At 34.7% G+C, this 23,405-nt stretch overlaps 2 protein-coding genes across 2 annotated transcripts; one reads left to right on the top strand and one right to left on the bottom strand.

Moving 5' to 3' along the window:
- Positions 1-1,626: 1,626 nt before the first annotated feature.
- LOC112045238 (centrosomal protein of 162 kDa) lies at positions 1,627-23,336 on the bottom strand. The gene is made up of 6 exons (XM_052887273.1): positions 23,237-23,336; positions 22,767-23,088; positions 8,457-9,018; positions 7,311-7,826; positions 6,318-6,529; positions 1,627-5,543 (listed from the first exon to the last, which is right to left on the bottom strand). The coding sequence occupies exons 1-6, from the start codon at positions 23,284-23,286 to the stop codon at positions 5,337-5,339; spliced, it is 1,869 nt and encodes a 622-aa protein (XP_052743233.1). The 5' UTR covers positions 23,287-23,336; the 3' UTR covers positions 1,627-5,336.
- Positions 11,167-22,290, top strand: LOC112045240 (carboxypeptidase B). The gene is made up of 9 exons (XM_024081348.2): positions 11,167-11,326; positions 16,736-16,996; positions 17,441-17,632; positions 18,274-18,407; positions 18,564-18,724; positions 19,323-19,454; positions 20,166-20,262; positions 21,020-21,166; positions 21,910-22,290. Exons 1-9 carry the CDS (start codon positions 11,236-11,238, stop codon positions 22,147-22,149), a joined length of 1,455 nt encoding a protein of 484 aa, XP_023937116.2. The 5' UTR covers positions 11,167-11,235; the 3' UTR covers positions 22,150-22,290.
- Positions 23,337-23,405: the final 69 nt, after the last annotated feature.

The raw sequence follows: 23,405 nt of genomic DNA, 5'->3' as shown, positions 1-23,405 counted from the left end.
ATTGTTTAAAAGTTGTAAATTTAATAAGTCTACAAGATATAAAGAATGACCAATATAGAAATCAAGACCTACAAAAACAAAAACTTATTAAGAGAAATGGTATTTACTACAAAAAGAATAAAAGACGGGAAAAGATTATATTATCAGAAGAGATGAGCATAAATCTTATAAAAGATGTTCACGTTAGTTATTGTCACATTGGGAGGACCCAGATGATAAATAAATTAACACCATTTTATACAGCAAAAAATTTCATCAAAAACATTAAAGAAATGTGTGATGAATGTGAAACTTGTATTAAAAACAAATCAAGGAAGAAATCAAAATATGGTTTAATGTCTCATTTAGGTCCTGCAACACAACCTTTTCACATTGTATCAATTGATACCATTGGCGGTTTTGGAGGATCACGATCAACAAAAAAATACTTACATCTTTTAGTTGATCATTTCACAAGATATGCTTATATTTCTACATCAAAGACACAAAGCTCCACAGATTTTATTAAACTAATGAAAAATGTTACAGAAACTTACAAAGTAGATATGGTATTAACAGACCAGTACCCTGGTATCAATTCCAAGGAATTCAAAGAATTTCTGAACCAGGAAAATATAAAAATGATTTTCACTGCTGTGGATACACCTTTTTCAAATGGACTTAATGAAAGGCTAAATCAAACATTAGTCAATAAAATAAGGTGTAAGATTAATGAAAATCAGAATAAAACAGCATGGAGTACAATTGCGCAAAAATGTGTAGAAAAATATAATGAAACAGAACACACTGTTACGAAATTTGCTCCAAAATACCTTTTACAAGGAGAAAATGTGAATATTTTGCCAAATGAACTGAAATCAAGATACACTAAAGACGATCTAGAAAGAGACAGAAAACTAGCTCTGGAAAACACACTAAAATCTCACAATTATAATAAAAAAATATTCGACCAGAATAGGCAAGAATATAGATTGAAAATAGGAGATAGAGTATATGTAGAAAACGGAAATCGTTTAAATAGAAAGAAAACCGATGAATTAAGAATTGGACCGTTCAAAATTGTACAAAGGATTTCCAATTCAATGTATGAAGTTGATACCGGCCACAAAAAAGCGGAATCAAACTTTTATCATATCACAAAACTGTATCCTGTTCTTAATGAGAGAACAATTATAAATTAGAGAACATTATTTAGATAAAGTTCTTTTTTAAGGGGGGGAGATGTAAAAAGAAAACCTCTTCAATATTATTTCTTTTTGGTAATTTACTTTTTTTTTCATGACATTGTCACATTTGAAATATTCGATATATTATTATTGACTTAACAGCAAAATATTAAAATTTTTATTACAATATAAACTAAATGTAAATAATAGCGTTGAATGTTGTTTTTATATTTTATTTATAGGTAAGTTTTAGTTTAGTATTTAATTTAATAATTTAATGTAAAATATTGTAAATAACAATTATATTTTATTTATAGAAACACAATCAAGCTTTTATTACTACTATCACATTTATGTGAAATAATTATCATTATATATATATATATATATATATATATATATATATATATATATATATATATATATATATATATAAATATATAAATATATAGATATACAGATTTTGCGTTTTTTTATTGGCATAAATAAGCATAGAATAATTAACTTCTTTTTGCTAGTTATTTTGTACTACGATACAGATGTTCCTATAACAAGGTTTCTCAACATGGGGTACGCGAACCCCTAAGGGTTCGCCATTCGACGGCAGGGGGTTCGCGACAAGATTTACGTAATGGTGGCTTGATAACTGATACCGAGTCAGAGTTAAGGTTAATATTGTACAAAATTACTCCTAATATTGAATCAATTTGCGACAAGAAACAAGCACACCTATCACATTAATATTACAAAGACATGTTGGTACTTTATGTGTTAACTTTTATTCAAATTTAAACCTTATTTTCTTCAACAGTCAAATTAATTTGGGGGGGGGGGGGCTGGGTTCATTAGTTAGTAAGGGGTTCGCTGTCAATTGTTTGGACTGACAAACTGGAAATTTTAACAAGGGTTCGTGGAGCCGAAAGTTTGAGAAACCCTGTCCTATAGGATGTAGGCCCCGCCAAGTAAATTGAACCAAAATCACAGTTGTCTGTGGTACAATTATAAACAAAAGTGTTAGACGAGTGCTCCGTGGTTGTCCAGTACATTAAAGATGTCAAATAAATAGAAACTTTGGTACGCGATTGCTCATTGCAATTGTTCGTTAACGTGTTGCTATGGTTACTCGTAGCATCAATTACCACACGTCGCTAACACCCGAAAATGTGTTACTGCGCATAGTTCAACTTACAGGCTATTATCTAACATACTAGATTACTGAGTCGATTTTGATGCATGAGGCATCAAATTTAGTATGGAGGGGCCCATCTAACGATTTTTATCGATAGCATGAGGCATCAATTGATCAATTATTGTGGTTCGGGAAAAAATTTTGCATACCTACTTGTCTATTTATCCAATTTTATAAAATACTGTGCACACCACTTCCAAAAACAAGTAGAAGGCCACAAATATAAATACCTAATCTTATAGTTACAACCAGTTATTTTTAAATCACAGTCCATACAAGCCAAAATCGTTATCTATATCTTATTTACCTACCTATATGTTCTCTTTGGTAGGTATACCCAAAGATATTTTATTTTATAGATATGTTACGTGCCTACAAAATCACCGTAAAAAATGATCCAAATTTAGCTACACCACTGAGCTCACACATGCACAATTTTGTGTATATTTATGTGTATACAGTTCCTGAACACACAACTCAAAATTGTATGCAATATTTAGATATTATTTATTTAAATAACTTTACTTTTCTACTATACGACTCAATGAAATTAAGACAATTAGCCGCTTTGGTTCACCTCGGTTTTGACGCACTAGAAACATATCCCTATTATAAAATATTTGGGTATAGGTACCTACATACGAGGACACTATATATGTAATATTTTGGTATATTTCTCAACTTTATATTTCGACAATATCCTTTATGCATTTTTATGCAAGATAGTATAATCAGATAAAATTAAACTAGGTGCATATTACTAAAATAAACCTATTATCTTATACCATAATTAAAAACTTATAGAGTTCTGAAAAAATAGCCATTGCGTGCTTAAAATAACCTACACTAATTTGTATTTTGATAAAGCTTTGAAAATTTTAAATCTAAAAACATAATATCTATATGCTGATGATAATATGATTATCCAGATCGTCACAAGATTTTTAGAATTCTTTGAACTCAACATATGCAATATGTTGCAGCGCCTTGCAGTGTTACCCGCTAAAAATAAGTATCTACCTACCAGCGGCGAAGAGTCCTACAAGCCGATTCCTGTCCGGTTACCGTTTACAAATCCATACATATTCATTACTGTAATGAATATGATGTACCTATGTATGGATATAATATGAGAATCCATATCACACGGTATATATTTCCTTTACATGGGTTACCTTCGATAAAATTCCAGCCTTCACCACTGGTATCTACACGTAATTTAGATAAACTAGCGGACGCCCGCGACTTCGTCCGCGTGCATTTCAATTTTTCACAAATCTCGCGGGAACTATAATTTTTTTCGGGATAAAAAATAGTTTATCCACGCTATAATCTACATCTATTTCAAACTTGAAATTCGGTTCAGTAGTCACGGCGTGAAAGAGTAAAAAACATTCATACCATCAAAATTATCAGTTTTTTGCAAATCTCGGGAAACCATGGATTTATTCGGGACAAAGAGTAGCCTATGTAAAATCTAGTAAAATCTATATCCATTCCAAAGGACATTTTAAAAAATATTTTTGTGCAGTGAGCACTAAATGTAGCAATTTAAAACTGAATATTGCAAAAACCAATTCCTGAATCGAAAAATGCCAATTTTTATCTAGATTCTTTTATCCATTAGGCTGTATTTGGGATATATTATAACTATATTACGGTTATAATATAATGGTTTCCGGTTTCTGGCTGCCTACAAAACTCTAGAAATTAATACTCTAGAAAATGAATACTCTAGAAACTCTAGAAAATAGCTTCAGTAATAGCTGCGTTAAAGAGTAACCAACATCCATACAAACTTTCGCGTTTATAATATACACAGTATACTGTATATATTGAGTTCAAGAAATTCTGAATTTTCTTTCATTTCAAAATCAAAATGGCATGCATTTCATAGGTATAAAAAAGCATTATCTACCCTGAGCAATACGAAGCAGGTGGGTAATTTCGTAACTTAATCGGATCCGTTTGACAGTTACATTTAATGAAATTTACGTCAAATAAATGTCAAATCCCTAGGAAAACTGTCAGTTTGACAACTTTAAAGGAATGAATTTGCTGTCAAACATATGCGATCAAGTTACGCAATTACCTACCTGGAGCGCTATTCTGTAAGAACGTTCTTTTAACTCGAAAGAGTGAGTTTCAAATTCTTTTTATTTCTATCAAATAGTATGGTGTAGACAGAGAGAGATAGACACGAGTCTCACACAGAACATCGTTACAAAATACGATATGTATTGAAAAATGAATTTTCCATTTTGTGCAATTTGTATAGTCGGATGCAATCTTTATGAGCTTTCTGAATAGCGTGCGTTAAGCTGCGCAATACAATATTTTAGGTATCATCCGTTACATAGAGGCGCGGCGGCAGGGTATCACCCCGCGCACGAAAGTCGCCTCACGCGTCTTGATTTATGCCTTATCCAACTGGCACGTCGATTCTATTTCTACAAATGCTAACGCTTCGAAAACTAACAAAATGTATGATGGGAATGACAGATCACGTGATCTGTCGATAATGAATTTCATTCCCATACATTTTTTTAATTTTCGAAGCGTTAGCGTTTGTAGAAAGAGAATCGTCGTACCACAAGGCTCTGCACGTATGGTCACCCGGAGAGGTCATAAAGATTTGCATCCGACTATAGTTACGATTACGAAGTATATAACCTGGCAAAAAAGAGTAGAAATTAAAATAGAGGCGCCACTATCGCCAATATGATATGATACAACACGAATACGAGAAACGTAAACGTAACCATAACAACATAACCTTCAAAGCCGACAGAATAACCACTTTTGACAGCATATACACCAACAGCTGACATGTTAAATAGTGTTGAAAAAGGGAAAAAAAGTTAGTTCCGTTTCTACACATTTTGCCAAGCTGTACCTAATGCGTACCCCAGTTTAAAACCTTTTGCACGCCACTCTGGGGATATGCCCTGATGATGGCGATTTCATCACCCACCAAGTCATCAATCATTCTTGGCAGCATTATCCCCCCCTGCGTGCACATTACACTTCAAGCCCTGATACTTCAGCATCTTGTCGTCCGCCGCCCGGACCCTCTCCTGCAGAATCTCCACCGTCCTGTTGAGGAGTTTGATCTCCTCCTGCAGCGGGTAGAGCTGCATGTTCATCTGCATCAGCTCCTTCTCGTGAGCTAATTGTAATGTGTGAAGCTGGAAACCGTTATTTAGGTAAACTTCACATTTTTGAAATGGCGTAACTATAAAGGGTGGATAAGCCGTGATAGCCCAGTGGATATGACCTCTGCATTCGGTTGGACATATGTTCAAATCCGGTCTGGGACATGCACCTCCAACTATGCAGTTGTGTGCAGTTGTTGTTAGAATGAGAGAGGTTAGATGTGTTGTTGGCCTAAGCCCTCTCATTCTAACAGGAGACGATAGGGTGGATAGAGTTTTGCGGACAGTCTTAAAAAATAAAGACTCTGTTTCTGTTGTGACTAAAACCAAAAAACAAATTGGAATTTCTCCAAAGAGAATGATTTCAATACAGTGTTTTGTCATGGTATAGCAGTGCTCGAAGGGGGCTACAATTGAACCGTATTCAACTGAAGTCGTATGTACCTTTTTCTTTCTGGTTAGTGTATTTTCCTCAGTCAATTTACAGATTTTTAATGATTTTTTTTATATTTTTATATCCCAATAGTATATTTTCCACCATTTTAATTTAATAAGTCAAAATTTTAAACAAAATATTCGTTAATTTGGGGTTTTTTTCTTAAATAATATTTGTCATATTATGTTTTAAATGTGACCAATATTCCCATTCCCCTCCAACTTGACGGCCTCTGTGGCGCAGTGGTATGCGCAGTGGACTTACAAGACGGAGGTCCTGGATCCTGGGACGGAGCGGGGATCGAACCACCACCTGAGTGATGAGTCCCACCGCTCTTACCAACGCTATTGAGGTTTACCTATGATACTCACATCTTGTATGCGTTTCTTCTTCAGCATTATCAAATCCTCGTTAGTTCGCTTCAACGACGCCAGCAGTCCGACCCTGTCCTCCATGAGGGTCTCCTTTTGCTTCCTCGTCTCGCTCAGTTCCGCCTCCATTTCTGTGTTCACTCGTGCTATTATGTTCTCAGTAGATTTCGCTTGCTTGGCCGTTTTCTTTTGGGGATTCAAGTTGAGTAGTACTGAAAGATCGTTAAATTAAAATAGAGTAAAAATATTTATATATCTAAAAGAAAGTCGTGTTACAGTATTTATAACTCAAGAACGGCTTGACAGATTTGGCTGAAAGTTGGTGGTGAGGGAGCTCAAGACTAGGAGACAAACATGGTATGTTTAGGATAGGATAGGGGTAGGGTAGGGGTAGGGTAAGACTCACGACACCTAACAACTTTTCACTCCAAACGTAAGCAACTTCTGTAGCTATGTGAGCGTAACAGCTAAGCTAATTTCACTCGCCAACACGCACACAAGCGTACTTATCGCAGCGTAGCGGTGCGTCAAGAGCTCCCATTTAGGGGTACATAAGACGGCTTACGAATCCTTCGACTACACACTATCTATATGTTATAAATCTATGTAGTAGTGATGTATTTAGGTACGTGATCCTCGACTGTCCTCAAACATATGATGGCCCTACCACTATTAATCATTAAATAATTAGTTAAATTTGTAAAAGAAAAAGAACAATTCTTACAAAAAACATTGTGGAACATCTAAACAAAAAAAAATATGGAAAGTAGAAAACAATACAGAGTAGTAGATTTGATTAGGGTTAAAAATATAAAAGTTATAACAACACCTACCTACGTGATTTCCCAATAGCAATTTTTAATAGACTAATCATGCAAATTATGCATGTGGGCATGTGTTAGGCATAACCTTTTCCTCATCTTCCTGTCCTCGTTCAAAAATAAAGATCACACCTAATTTTAATTAATGTAATACCTAATAAAGATAATTTACCTTCTTTTTCTTTCTGTAAATTCCGCAAGTTCTTCCTCAGTTCCTCAGTTTCTCTGTTTATCTTGGATATCGTGCGTTGTTTCACAGTAAGCTCGGCTTGCAATCCTTTAATAGTCGCCACCAAATAACTGTCTTCCTTTAACTTGTTAAATATTAACGCTGAGTTTTGTGTTAACCTTGTAACAGCAGAGGACGCCCTATCAGATTTAATGAAAGTCTGAGTGCCTGTGGTATGCAAATTCTTAGTGGCAGTTTGAATAGCTACATCCTTCAAATTGAGTTTGTTTATTTTACTTTTTAAATTGTTATTAACTTTTCGGTCCTCCATCAACTGGCGTTCGACGTCTATTATATGATTCTCGTACTTCTGTTTCATGTCGCCAAACTTCTCCTGAAGCGTCACTAGTATGGTTTGAAAATGATTTTCTTTGTCTTTCAATTCCTGTTCCAATCGTGCGATACGTTCTTCTAGCAGTTTCTTTTTGTTGTCTTCAACCGATGATGATTTAGCGGCAACTACATTTAACAAATAAACTTGTAATAAGTAGCAACTACTGGTCTGGACTGGTAATTTTACTGTTAGTAATGGACGATTGAACGATTCTACAACCTATGTAAAGTATTTATTGGAAGGTTTATGTACTACTTAAACTGTATGGGTAATTCACAAAGGTTTTCTTAAACTTTTTGGTGTAAAATATGACAAAGTCGTCGCCTATAAATCATGCCCAGAGCAATTTTTACTAGCATGCGCTGCGTAAACTATAGCTAAGTAATAAGTTTATTATATACGAACTATACAATCTGTGCAAAGTTGTAGCAAGTTTCTAGTAAAAGATAACATACTTGAACCTTGTCGTGCCAATTCGGTTTGCATACGAATAAAAGTAATAAAACATATTATATCAGTTTGTTAAAAACTATCCAAATAAGCTACACGATCGAGTTATGAATCAATCATTCTCACTAACAAATGTTATCATACACTTTCACGTTACAATATTAGAGTTATTACGTAAATTATTATTATTGTGAATCATTTTGTTCGAATGAAACTTACTATAAATATATACGCATATAAATTAACACCTACGCACTATGTTACCGTCAATTTACAAGTTAAATCGTGAATAGTGAAAATCGTACCTATTAACGCCGACACCGAGTCCGGATGTTTTCTTTTTAGTATCAACTCCATTTCTTTCACTTGTCTTTGTAGATCGTGTATGATCACAACATCTTTATCCCGTTGTATAGCCAAATTTTTCCTCTCATTTCGTTCTTTATTCAACTCCGCCATTAGACTGTTCTCATTCTGTTTGCTAGTTTTCAAGTCTGTGTTTCTGTTTTCGTATTCTTTTGATAGCCGATTGACAAATCTTTCGCATTCCGCCACTTTTAATTCCGCAACATGCTTGTCTTCATTGATTTGATCCAATTTTTTGCGTAGGACTTTATTGTCATCTGTTAGATGTACATTTAATAGCTCCAAGCTTTTAACTCTTTCATTTGTATCCTTTAACTCCTCTATTAGGGTGTCATGTTTACAAGTTGGTACTTTTTTCGGTGAATTCGTTAATCTAGCTACTTTCGCGGCCTCTTTTTTCTTGGAATCGATGACGCCAGCAGAGAAAGGCCTTAGCTTTGGTTTTCGACGCACTTCGTTGTTTTCTTTTGTGGTTTGTTTTGCGTTCGAAATTTGGCTTGTCTAAAAAATACAATAATAATTAAAAAACTTCATAATTAATTAAAGATGAAAAGCTTCAGAAAGTTGAGATTCCCTCTATGAAATCGATTTAAAGTGGCCATATATGAATTCTTAAATGTCAGTAAAAATATCGATAAGAAGCTATTCTTATGAATGGTTATAATCACTTGAGAATTATTTAAAACCAACTTCCTAGTTTACCCACAATTTATTTACACAAAAAAATATATCCTCAAGCCGTCGCCCCGCGGTTTCACTCGCGTAGTTTTCGTTCCGGTGGGATTATGGAGACAAAATATAGCCTATACATAGCAACGTCAAGCTATAGCTTTCTAACGGTGAAAGAGTTTTTAAAATCGGTCGAGAAGTTTATGAGTTAAATCGTTACTAACAAAACATCAAATCTTACTCTTAATGATATTTTACATTTCTACTTAAAATAATTTTAAACTAAAAACGTTGAAAAGAATGTCAGTGGGTATCAATTTAAAATTCCTCAATAGCTCCACAGAAAAAAATATAAAAGAAACCAAAATTGATGTAACTGTAAAAGATTGACGCTATCAAGAAACACAGAATCGGATAGGTAACGAGCGAAAAAGCATGTTTACAGTAAAGTGACGTTATTATAAAATAACTGCAACTCAGTGGCAATGACCGGGCATGGCGCCTCTGACAAGAAGGTTGTCATTCTGGTTCCAAAATAAACACAACCGCCTAAGCAAAGCAACACTAGGCACCTTCAAACCAAAACTGTAAGCCGTATGTTGCCTCTAATTATGTAGGTACTGGTATGAAAAATTTTGAAAAAACTAAAAATGTAATAGAGATTGTTTGAATCTTAATTATCAAAAGCCTGTCATTAAATATAAAAACACGCTTTAAACAGAAACAGAAGTAGTATTATCATATAAATAAGAAATGTAATTATGAATCAGCGCTTTCAATGCTTATGGTAATAAAACCGCAAATTAACATTTTTTGATGTTCTGGCTATCATAAGTTGAAAATAACAAATGTAGATGTTGAGTCAACCGTTATTGTTTTGATGACCGATAGATATTTCAGTCAATAGTCTAATAAATAGTCTAGTAAAAAAAGCTAACGTTTTAGGAAGCTTTCGCTAAGTTGGTAATGCTCAGAAGACTTCAAGCGGCGGGAGCTTTGAGGTTGAGCTGATACTGAGTTTTGAGGGTCCAAACAATCAACCACTTTGGAGACCAGCGATTGCTTTGGCCGTCAGCCTGACTCGACATCAGAGGATCAGATTTTATTAAACATATTTCATTCTAACACCAATAAATTTACACCGAATTATAATGAACATTGACTCCTTTTTTGAAATTTTTATTTTTTTTATAACTTTTGCAATTGTTTATAAGCAGCTTTAAAATTTTTGCACAGATTTTTAGGGGTCATGACGAGTCCCACAAGCTACAAGTATCATCGGTATGTATTTAGAGTCTAAATACATACCGATGGTCCTATGGTCTAAATTTTAGACCAAAGGACTTTTTCATGACATGATTTGAGATGTGAACCAGTTTCGATAAGATTAACTTTTTCCTTGTACACCTAACCCGCATAACACTAAGTTGAGTCAATACACATCATCCAGCGTGTATTCACTCAACTTAGTGTTATGCGGGTCAATACAATCTGGATCTTTGTTTTTTCTGATTGTGTATTTGCGGAAGGCTCCTTAATGGGACCGTAGCATCAGAGTCGCTGACAGAGGCGATCCTAAACGTAACGCCTCTAAGGGCGTCTCCCACAGGAGATGAGGAGGATGAGGTCCTAGTCTGGCAAGACTAAGACCTCAGTTAAAAGGACGTTGAAACCGTACGTAATGAGATCAGTCCTAATGATTAGAATATAACTCGAATATACGACTAGGTGATGTACGAAATCATGCCATGAATTTCATCTTCCCTTTAGTGTATGCGTGTTGTATGACATCAGTCTTAATGCCTAGACCATAGCTAGAATCTACATCCAGGTTATGGAAGAAATCAGGGATCAAAACACTGCATGATTCGCTATCCATCAAGCGAGTGAGTATACAGCTAAACATGAAGGCAATGTTGAATAAAAAATGCATTTTGCCTGTCGCTTTTTCCGTTTGTCCCATACAATTAGGTATCCGCGGAGCGAGCGCAATTGCAGATGCGGTTTATGTTATTTGTAATTTGTAAGTGAGAAACTCCATCAGTCGCCATGGGGTCGTGGACGCGGATGGTCGTGCTTTTACCGTTCTTCACGTCGACATTCTGCACGCCTCTCATCAATGAACTTGAACCAGGAAAAGGTACTTATGAATATTGAATATTCATTATAAAAATATAATTTATGTATTCTAGATTTGCCTGTTCTTAATAGCTATTGTGTTTAAAATACCAGTATCTAATAGAAAACGCGAACTAATCCAGAAGTGGTTTTGCAGGGTTGATGTACTTTGTTAAGTCCAAGTCACTATAACCCTTCCTAATAATATTGTGTTTTACTTAGTGTTGTTAAGTTTGTAAGTAGATGTTTGTTTTAGAAAGATCTAGTTTGACATGATTTATTCCTTGTTTTTAAACGATTTCAAAAAAAGAGGAGATTCTCAATTTGTCGAAATCATTTATTTTCAAGGGAAATCCTCGAATTTAAAAAGTACACTAGAGGTGATTTGGGTTTTATTATAACTCGCGCATTGTAAAGTTTTGAAGTCAGTTAAATTTTGTTTAAATAACTTTTTTTTTGTCCTCAAAACAAAGTCGTTCTAGAGTAACTATAATACAGTGTAACAAATTAAGTTGGCTTCTACTTTTTTGATTTATTTATTTGGAGGACTTTTAAAATTACTTATTGGATTTAAAATATGTACTTACTTCTTTTAATTATATTACCTTTTTAACACAATAAACATTCCTTTTTCCACTAAATTAATCGTAAGGACAATGCTAGGAGTGAATAGAACAGTAGTCCCAACGAGGATTGAACCCATGAACTATCAAGTTTATGCCGGTCCCTCTAAAGCTATTGGGTAGATACTTAGCAATTTTGACTATTTTCCAAAAAAAAAGTAGAATCTACATAAACAGTTGAGTAAGGTGAATGCAGAAAAGGTTTAATCCAACATTTAAATAAACAAAAACAATCACATCACAACAACAAACACACATTTTTTTATAAAGAATATTTGCCATATTTTTTATAATATGATCAATATTGCCATTCCCCTCCTACTAGTCGGGAAAGACTGTGCTAGGAGTGGGTACAACAATAGGCGGGGATCGAACCACCACCCCTCGGTGATGAGTCCAAACTCCAATCGGTCTTACCGTTGAGCTATTGAGGCAAAGTTTATTTATTATTTTAGTTCTATGTATTTATATTTTTATTACCGTTTTATAATATCTACATCTATTTAAAATTATTGTTGTATTAATTTTTATATCACAAACCTTTTTAATTCGATACGTCTATCGTAACTGCAATATATTATATCGATATAAATTATCGTCTTATTTTTACAATTGGTCAACTTATTACAAGCAAACAACAAGTACCTACCTACCTATGTCTCTACCGTAAACGATCAATAATTTCTGCACCTTTTTGCCAAGGGTTGCCTGGTAGAGTTTACTTATAGTAAATAAGGCCGCCTTTGAATGCTAAGTTTAAATTATTATTTTTAATGTTTTTATTTATAATTGTGTTTTTGTGTGCAATAAAGTATTTCTTCTTTTTCTATTCAGCATATATGTTATTGAAAATTTATAGGAAAATCATAAAATATAATTACAAAATTACTGCAAATTGATCATTTTTAGTTATTTTTTTAGATTTATTCAACAGTAATCATGTCTCGCACTAACAAAATTGTATTAATTAACACTTAAGCCATAATTATTTATCATTAGAAAGATCTTTTTGCACTTATTTAGTAAATATATTTTTATTGTTAAATCAATACCGGAAACAACAGGTTAAAAATATACTATTCCGGATATTCTCTCACCTTCAAATATACGTGATCAAAATATAAGATCGCTACTAACGGAAAAGCATCGACAAAAATAAATCACCATTGACAAAGGCATCATCGAAGCTGTAACACGGCTAGACGATTAATTTAAATCACGTGACTGCCAGACCTTTGATAATTAAAAAAAAAACTGAATGTTTGTCCCATGCTCCTATATGCTATTTGGTAGGATGATGGGATGACACACTTTTAGGTTTTAAGTTTTAGCATTTTTTATAAGTACATATAATAAACAGTGCACTTATCATTATTAAAAAAATATACTAACTCAAAACATTAACGACTTTAAAAAAATTCAGCCTCTTTTTAACCTTTTAGGGGTAGAATTTTGTTTAAAAGTTATTTTCTGTCAGTATACGTATACCAATTTTTACAAATTACTTGAAAAACCTGAAAATTAATGATTTTCTATACAAACTTATAACCCCTTCAACCCTTCTTCGTATTATGGTCTCTGTCGGTCATGTTATTCAGTTTCAGCGTGATGTCCGGTCAACAAAACAGACGGACAGACAGACAAAAAAAAAGTTTTTGACTTCAGTATCGATTAATATTTGTATTTGTATCTATATCAAAATATCTTCAATGTACAGAATTGTACCTTTCACGGTTTTACATAATAAGGTACAGACTATCTATTCTATTCTGATTTATGTTTTTCTTCTCGGGCGAAGGCAAATCCGACTTTCATCTCAACAATTTTCTTAGATTTTCGAAAATACAGGCAAGGATTATTCGAGTTGATATAAAACTTTTTTTTTTTAGTTTTCGAAGCGTTAGCGTTTGTAGAAAGAGAATCGAAATGCCACATGGCTACAGGCCCAGAGGCTATTATCCCAAATGTCAAGAACCGAGAGAGTCACTGCTCATTAGTCCATTTTTACCTTTATCACATCTTTAATGGGTTTATGATTACGTCTTCACCGATTTTTAAAGTCTTTCAACTCTTTACTGTAAATATAAATTATCTTCTTAGTCATAACCTAATGGTTGTGAGGTAATCTAGTTCAAATGATTTAATTTCATGGTATACCTAATAAAGTTTACAAAAAATTGAAAATTTTGAAAATAGGCGCTAAGGTGCCACAGATAGACAGACGTCAAACTTATAACACCCTTGTTTTTACGTGGAGGGTTAAAAAAAAGTATAAATATTTTTTTAAATTATGACAACAAATTCCAACATTCGATACTATACCATCACTTTGGTGTTTGATACTCGTAGGTGTACGGCTATGGGAATTTATCATAACCAATTAATACGGTATTCTGTATCCAATATTTGGTGAAGAAATAGAAATTTCAATAATACCATCCCATACAGGTATTGAGTGTTAATAGCTCATTGTGTGTGAGTGGACTAAATCGAGAAGATATTATAATGCTCTCCAACCAAAGTTTTCAAAATATATTCAATAGTGGACCCGATCAAGCTTCGCTTTTACTTATGTGCACTTCTTCCCTACCCTACCCTACTTCCACCCTACACCTACACTATCCCTACCCTACCCTTCCCCTACCCCTAACCTTATCACGAAAAGACTTTCCGCTACCTGTGCTCAGAGGATCCTTATTTTTTTTTATTCTTTACTAGTTAGCCCTGATCTTTGATTCTTTACAATCTCACCTGATGGTAAGTGCTGATGCAGTCAGCAGTTGTTAGGAAGAGGATGAAAATCCACTTTCGGTTTCTACACGGCATCGTACCGGAACGCCAAATCGCTTGGCGGTACGTCTTTGTCGGTAGAGTGGTAACTAGCCACGGCCGAAGCCTCCCACCAGCCAAACACTTCTCGAGTACTTCGGTCACATTGCCAGGAGAGAAGGAGATAACTTAGAGAAACTTGTTATTACTGGCAAACTGGAAGAGAAGAGACCTCGAGGACGTAGCCCGATGCGTTGGTCAGATCAAATCCACACCACTCTCGATACGAAAGCAGACAAAGCTCAACAAGTAGCGAAAAGCCGAGCCGCATGGCGCGTCATCGTGTGGGAAAAGGTCGTGAATGTGTGGTAGGGGGTCAGTAATGAGGTACACGACGCGGAGAGAGAGAACATACGTCAAAGTTAGGGAATTGACCCGCTGGCCGTGTAGTGGGCACCATCACCTGCCATGGCTTCTCACGGCCTCACGATCATTCAGGCCCAATCAATGGGATGGCGAGCTCGGTACTTGCAATATGGTTTCCCGGGTCGCCTTCTTGAATTCCTACAGGTTATTTATTCGTAGTGGATCATTAAATCGTGATCACGAAGCCGTGATAGCCCAGTGGATATCTCCTCTGTGTTTGTGTGATCTCTCTATCAGTGGACCTCTGCCTCCGATTCCGGGTGTGGGTTCGAATCCGGTGCGGGGCATGCACCTCCAATTTTTTCAGTTGTGTGCACTTTAAGAAATTAAATATCACGTGTCTCAAACTGTGAAGAAAACATCGTGAAGAAACCTGCAAACCAGAGAATTTCCTTAATTCTCTGCGTGTGTGAAGTCTGCCCATCCGTAATGGGCCAGCGTGGTGGACTATTGGCCTAACCCCTCTCATTCTGAGAGGAGACTCGAGCTCAGCAGTGAGCCGAATATGGGTTGATAATGATGATGATGGATCATTAAAATAGGCTGATAAATGTTAATGATCATAAACCCGTTAGTACGAACAAGATTAATACAACTTCCACCAGCAAATGAAACTAAGTCTCGGCTAGAGAAAGCCATTTCACGTGACACGCGACTCGCGATGCACTTGCGTTGAATTTTAAGTGACAAATCTATTATGCGTCAAGTGTACACTTTGATAGCCGCACGTAAAAAATACACATCACAAAGTGCGCATAATGCTATAAATCAATCAAATGAGTATAAGGCTACATTTCAAATAGGATTATTTTTTATATCTACGAGTATGTAGAAGGCTAAAGTTTGCCACGCCGCAACTTCTGAAACGATTTGGTTCAAATTGAAGATAGATTACCCACATAAAGCTCGGAGTCCCAGAACAATCCATGATTACCGCGGAGTTTGTCAATAAAAGACTTTTACGAGAACAGAGACGCAGGCGTTAAAAATTAAAACCCCCTAAAATAAAAACAAATATAGTCTATGTGTACAAGAATTGTAATGACGAAAAAGTATTTGCTCACAATCCGCAATTTGATTTGATTTGATTTTTTATGCATTTGAATCACACAATCACGTTTATTAGACACCTACGGACAACAAAATCCCCACAATTAACAAGTTTTTAATGCGCCTACATACATTATATCCATTTAAAACACAAAGCTAATAATAGTTTAGCACGTGCAATTAGATATTATCGCTTTAAAATTATTTCTCGCATCCTCCCAGCGTTAAATACAAAAGGTTTCATGGTATACCTACGAGTACGTCCTATAGGCTGTTGCATGGTTCAATTCCCATTTATAATTATGCTGGTAAACCACAATAAGAATAATTGCAAACGCGTAAATACTCACGTTTATTCGAAGGTTAACTCACGTATCTATTGTAATTTAATTTAAATAAAATATTTTTACCACCAAACGAACTTTTGCCACTTGAGGAACGTTGTTCATCATTTTTTTACTGAGCACATTATTATTTGTCAAGAATTTCCTACGAGTTCGATATTCTAGCTTCATGTTGAATTTTTTCAATAACTCCAATTCCAACTTGTTTATTACTTTCAGATTGGCCAACGCGTGGTTCAGTAAAACAACCATACAACCAAACAGATGATGTACAAGACCCAATTGAAGCTTCGACTACTACTAGCGAACTTGTAAACGAAACACCATCCAGTGGCAAAGATGAATTAGAAGATATAACTATCATCGCCAGAGCAGCTGAGGGAAACGCAAAAGTAGACTACTCGGGCGCGCAACTATGGAAAGTTTCGACAGAGAAAAACGGTGTTCGGGTGATTCTAGGAAGGCTTAAACGAAGAAATCGTACGTATTAACTGTTTAACATGGTATGGAGACACAGAAAACTGCAGGCTTTTTAGAAAACAGTGTGTGTTCGCACGAGCAATTTGTCAATTTAAATGTGAAAGTACTTACTTGACAAGTTTTAAGTTAAGTAATTTTATTTTATCCAGAAATTAAAATATTATAAATTAAAATATCAACTAGTAGGTAGGTAGTATATCTAATTTTTAGAATATCTAATTTTTAGGAACATTACAAATACTGTGATGAAATCGCAGAATATTGCACATTTATAATCTATTAGGTAAAGTCCTACGAAATTTGGCACTCTCTTTGGCAGATCTCAAATTGTTTAACTCTGATGCCGACTACCTATAACTTTCACATTTATGGTTTTTTGTTAAAAATTTAATTCAGTTTTCGTATACCTACATATTTTTTTTTACACTAATATTTTGTTAACAGTTATAGCTACGTGGGCTGGTAATCAGACATATGTGGACGTACTGATCAAGCCAAACGCTGTGGCGAACGTGACTAGAGTGTTCTCTAGGGAGAATATATCATACGATATTATCATTGATGATTTACAAAAAAGGATTAACGAGGAAAACCCACCGTTAGACGAAAATGAAATAGAACTACAGAACAGACGAGGTTTGTTACAAACATTTAAAATATTCAATAGATCCCGGTCGTTAAATGAACGAAAGCAATATTCCAAGGGTCGATGTAATTTTGTTCCAGCAAGAGCTTACAATTTTTGGCGTTACAGGGCATTCCGTCGCCGATTAGGTTTGGCCTACATGGGCTACAAATCTCTCAAACTTCCCATGGAGTATTGGCCATATGCAAATTGGGGTTTGTTGCTAAATAAGCGTCTGCAATGATACGTTGATATGTTTTGTGTCTAAACTGTTTGGTTTTGTTGAGTTCAATAATTTCATGTTTCTTGGTACAGGAGTGTAACATGCTTGTTTTTGATATCACAACTCATATATTATGTAGTGACTAACTGTGTGGTTGACAAAATGTTTGAAACACGAATAGAATTCAGTGCACAAATAATAAACAAAATATGAGGCGTATTAAATCCAATTCAAATATCTAAAAATTAGGAACACTATGAAAAACATTCTCGTACTAACAACAAGGATAATAGAGACTCACTATAATTTATGTATATTAAAAACGTTTAAGAGTAATTTATGTCCATTAATAAGAAGTTAAGTAATATGGGACGAGGAAACCTCACAACACTGTTACAAAGTTATTTTAATAGCAATGTTTTTAAACAGGTCACCGTATGACGTGGAAACAGTATCACAGATTGCAAGATATTCATGAATTTTTGGATTATTTAGCTACAACATACCCGAAAATTGTTAGCGTGAACACTATTGGAAAGTCATACGAAGGAAGAGATCTTAAGGTTCGTGTGTTCGTGTTTTATAGCCGTTTACGTCAATTGGTACTTTGCTGGCCATTATATGTATATAGTTAAAAGTCTAGATTGTTGGCTTATTTTATAAATGATCGGTACAATTACTGTATGCTCGATTTGATTTGCAAATTACCATAATTTCAGGTACTGCGTATATCCAATGGCAATCCAAGCAACAAAGCAATTTTTATTGATGGAGGAATTCACGCGCGAGAATGGATTAGTCCAGCGACAGTTACGTTTTTCATAAATCAAATTGCGGAGAACTTCGCGGAAGAATCCGAGGACTTTAAGGGAATTGATTGGTAAATAATAGAAATTATTTTTACGAGTTGCAACTAAATCGTTGCATATCACATATTTTTTTACTTAATCAGAATGTTCTATTTTTAGAGGCTTTTATTAAACTAAAGCTAGTTGAAAAAAAAACTTTCAAAAACATTTACATATATAAAATTTACAAATGTTGGATTAGAAACCAATTCTTGATGTTCGATTGCATTCACTTTTGGTTTATCTTCAGTGTTAATTCAATAATCCGAATGTGACCACATGCAACTAGATAAACCCATCGTGTTTGGGCTTATTTGTCTAGGGAATCATTCTAGTGTTAGGTACAATTTGTTAGAACCAAATGCTCTATAGAACAACTAAGTGCGTTTGAAGTTTAAATTTAAATTTTGAAGAATTAGGTGTCAATAGGTTCGTTAATTTAAGTACCTAATATAAACACTAGCTATATTGATTACTCGTAGCTTCGCTTTCTATTAGTTAATTTCATATAACGAAGCAAGATAAACGTTAATGATAATAAATCGTACCAGTATCTACCTAGTCCTTAGTTGCAGTATTTTAAATCTTACTTGATTTGAACTTTTGCTATAGTCTTCTGTTTATTTTTAGGTATTTCTTACCAGTAGTCAATCCTGATGGTTATGAATACACTCATTTAGTGGATCGCTTATGGCGCAAGAATAGAAAACCGGCTTACGCTGGCAGAGCATGTTTTGGTACGGATCTCAACAGAAACTTTGGGTAAGCGACTAATGGTTTTGTTTAATTTATGAGCCTTTCCTCTTTTTTGACGAATTTTGACGCTATCTTGCTTAATGGCAATAGTGAATGAAAAAGCGAGTTCTATCACAAATAGCTCTACTACGTACTTTATCAACCCAAATTTGGCTCACTCCGGAGGTCGAGTCTCCTCTCAGAATGAGGGATTAGGCCTTACGCACAACGGCCAATCACAATGCTACGTGCGGAAACGGCCCAGACGAAAGAAGAAGAAGAAAGGGGTTAGGCCAATAATCCACAACGCTGACCTAATACGGATTGGTAGACTTCTCACACACACTAAATTTTCTGCTATGCAGGTTTCCTCACGACACGTTTAAGACTAGTGATTTCATAAAATGCACACAACTGAAAAGTTGGACATGCAAGCCCCAGACCGGATTCAAACCTCCAGAATCGGAAACAAAGTTTTTTTTTTTTACAAAAGAATATATCTTTTTTTAAATATGACCAATATTCCCATTGCCCTCCAACTAGACGGGAAATACTGTATTAAGAGTGAGTACTACAATAGACCAACGGGGCGGGAGTCGAACCATCACCCCTCGGTGATGAGTCCGACCGCTCTCACCGTTGAGCTATTGAGGCTCTTCTCTCTGTTTGATTACATCTTAAGTGACATTGGTATTGGCATTTTGCTACCTAATAACCAAAGTTATTTTCTGGTTGCAGTTATCGTTGGGGTGGTAAAGGAGCATCGAGCAACCCTTGCAGTGAAATTTACCGCGGCTCTCGAGCATTCTCAGAGCCAGAATCCCGCGCTCTGTCCGTAAGTCAAACGAAATACGAAAATACAAATAAAGCTATTAAAACAAATGCATATTGTAAATTAAGTTTTGTTAAATCATCAATTAAGATGTTGACGGTTTGAACAAACGCAAAAGCTTTGCCAGAATGGAATTATAAGGTTAGATGAAGAAGAGAAGAGGAAACGACTCTTCTAGAGTGTCCGCCTCCGTTTATACTGGCAGATAGTTAGTTATCTTAGTTTGGGCCGATGGAATTTGTGGTTTGAGTGTATCGGGCATATCATATATATTTTTTTAAATTAAGAATTACGAAACTTTAATTAAGAATTACGGACCAATTAAGAAAACCTCAATCGGGCCAGCTGGGGATCGAACCCTGGACCTCCGTCTTGTAAATCCACCTCGCACACCACTGCGCCACGGAGACCGTCAAATCTCTGGCGAAGAAGAGGTAATTTAAATAGCAAAAACTATAGTTTTAAAACTTACTATAAATAAAAATTCTAATACTAAAACATTACCATCAGCCACGTGCTGGCTGTACTTGTAAAAAAATATATTTGATATCATTTTATTTATACCTACTAATATTTTAAAGAGGAATGATTTGTTTGTTTGTTTGTTTGCTCTGAAACTACTGAACCGATTTGAAAAATTCTTTCACTGTTGGAAAGCTACACTATCTCCGAGTGCTATAGGCTATATTTTATACCTGTATACCTACAGGAACAGGAACCACGTGGCATCTGCTATCTATAATATTTTTTTATTTAACAGGAGTTCATCAAGACAAGTGCAGCTAACTTCTCAGCCTATTTAACATACCACAGCTACGGACAGTATCTACTGTATCCATGGGGTTATGACAATGCAGTACCCCCAGATCATAAGGACTTGGATGTTGTTGGGAAAAATATAGCTGAAGTGAGTATGATTTTTCAACATTTTTCTTTTGTCTGAAGAAAGGTGGATTTCCTGAGGATATATAACAGACTGCTAGAAGATTATTTTGCCTTGAACCTAAAAAAACCTCAATTCCGTGGGTACTGTATATATTAAGGATGGTTGAGGGAGGGACGAGTCAAAGCAAAACATCCAAATGCATCTGATTTCATCAAAAATCTATTCCTTCATTCCTTTCCTATAAGTAGAGAACTTATAGGAAAGGAAATATGGAGAATAATCCTGCCACATTGTTCCAATGCGGGATGCAGGCTGGTGATGTTATATTACTTTAATAAACACTATCAGATGTTAAAAACAATGACCTGATCCAATGGCCTAACATGCTTTCCTAGACACAGAGGTGTAACACCACTAACTTCCCAACTCCAAGCTGATATTTTTACTGAAAATTTCTTAGAACAATGCAAAGCTCTGAATTATAAAGCCTAAGCTACTGGACCAACAAGGCAGAGCATCTGCTCCCGTATCTGAAATCTATCTGGAATAACACTACTTTGTCATTTTGTCTATGTTACATAATATAAATTGTTGAGCTATTGAACTTTAATAATTTTATTATCATTTATCAATAAATTATGCAAAAACAACTAAAAATAAAATGTCATTAAAAAAGAAATACCATCATTATCTCAAAAATATGCAATGAATGAAAGAAAGACACTGTAAACTGAAGCATTAAAAATATTCTTATGTATTTACAGGCAATTCAAAAAACAGGTGGTTCGAAATACTCAGTTGGTTCATCAAGTGGACTTTTATATCCAGCGTCAGGCGGTTCAGACGACTGGGTCAAAGCTCAAGGCGTCAAATATACATTCACAGTGGAACTAAGTGACACGGGCCGATATGGATTCATACTACCCACCACTAATATCGAACCAGTTGCTAGAGAGTCACTCGCTGGTCTGAGAATACTAGCTAGCTATGTAAGCAAACTCTAAGCATTAGATAGATACTTTTATGTTAAGCTATTTAATTATTTATGATGCCCATGTTGTGATATCAAGTTTGATACATGTATTTAAAAAATTGTAATGAATATTTAAATTATTTAAAAATATAATTAAATATTTTTTTTTGTATTGTGTACTTTCTTTATTTAATTATACCCTATTGATAATCTTAATCTACTTTAGAGATTAAACTGACCATTTTGAGTATGTGTTGCTTAGTAATATAGAGAATACAAAATCAGAATTAAAGATCTGTTTTCCAGATAGGTACTAAATATTTCCGATTTCTGTACTACCTAACTCTCAGTCCTAATTTGTAGTTGAATAAAAAAAGCAACTCAAAAGCTCAAAAGCTTACTGTGTAAAAAGTAATAGGTAATATAAAATTAAAATACCCAATACCAAATGAGAAATATAGGTTTCTAAAAAAAAATTGCAAAACATACATGACATACAGTTAAGAATTTATTATACTTCAGAACAGAACCTGCAGGTATTAGCTTCTAAACAAATAAAGCAGCTTATCTATACTTCTATCTGTTAGGTACCTACTTGTACATCTTAAGTTCATTTGATAAACTTTAAATCTGTCTTTACCCACTTACCTTATTCGGAGTTTTGCGTCCTTCACTGCAAACATTTTCATTTGGCTTTGTTACCTTTATTTGTGGTATATTCCCAGTGTCCAAGTAAGGGCGAATTCCATTTATCGATACAGGGCTGCTTTTTAGCAAATTTTCTGTTTCTTGAGCGATATTTTCGGCTCTTTTCAGAATTTGCTCGACATCATCATTGTCTTCATCTACCTCGTGGACTAAGTTCTTTGAGTCGGAGAGCTTTTTAATTTCATTAAATATCATTTTAATCTCTTCATCACTGTCCTTAAATGCCTCGCATGTCTTTTCGTGAAGCAAAAACTCTTTTGTGCTGTTATCGTTAGAAATCATTTCAAAATTACTTGATATAGATTGAGCCATAACCACAACTTAAATAAAATCAATTACACTTATTTAATAAGGCCACTTGGTTATTAATTGACTGGATTTAAAATTCAAACAATTTTTAAATTATTTACCATTTTTTGTTTTCAATCAAATCCGTTGTCCGTTGCCAGGCAACCAACATAGATTTTCTAGTCTATAGTGATCTGTGACATAGATTATGTTCATTCTTTAAGGTATTATATTGTCTTTGGCACTGGACAACATAATTTATTTAACCTTTCACAAAAGGAAATAGTTTTA

The sequence above is a fragment of the Bicyclus anynana genome, chromosome 19, assembly GCF_947172395.1.
Source record: "Bicyclus anynana chromosome 19, ilBicAnyn1.1, whole genome shotgun sequence".
Lineage (NCBI taxonomy): Eukaryota > Metazoa > Arthropoda > Insecta > Lepidoptera > Nymphalidae > Bicyclus > Bicyclus anynana.
Note: the sequence above shows the minus strand (reverse complement) of the source record. Positions and strands in the feature narration are given on the sequence as shown.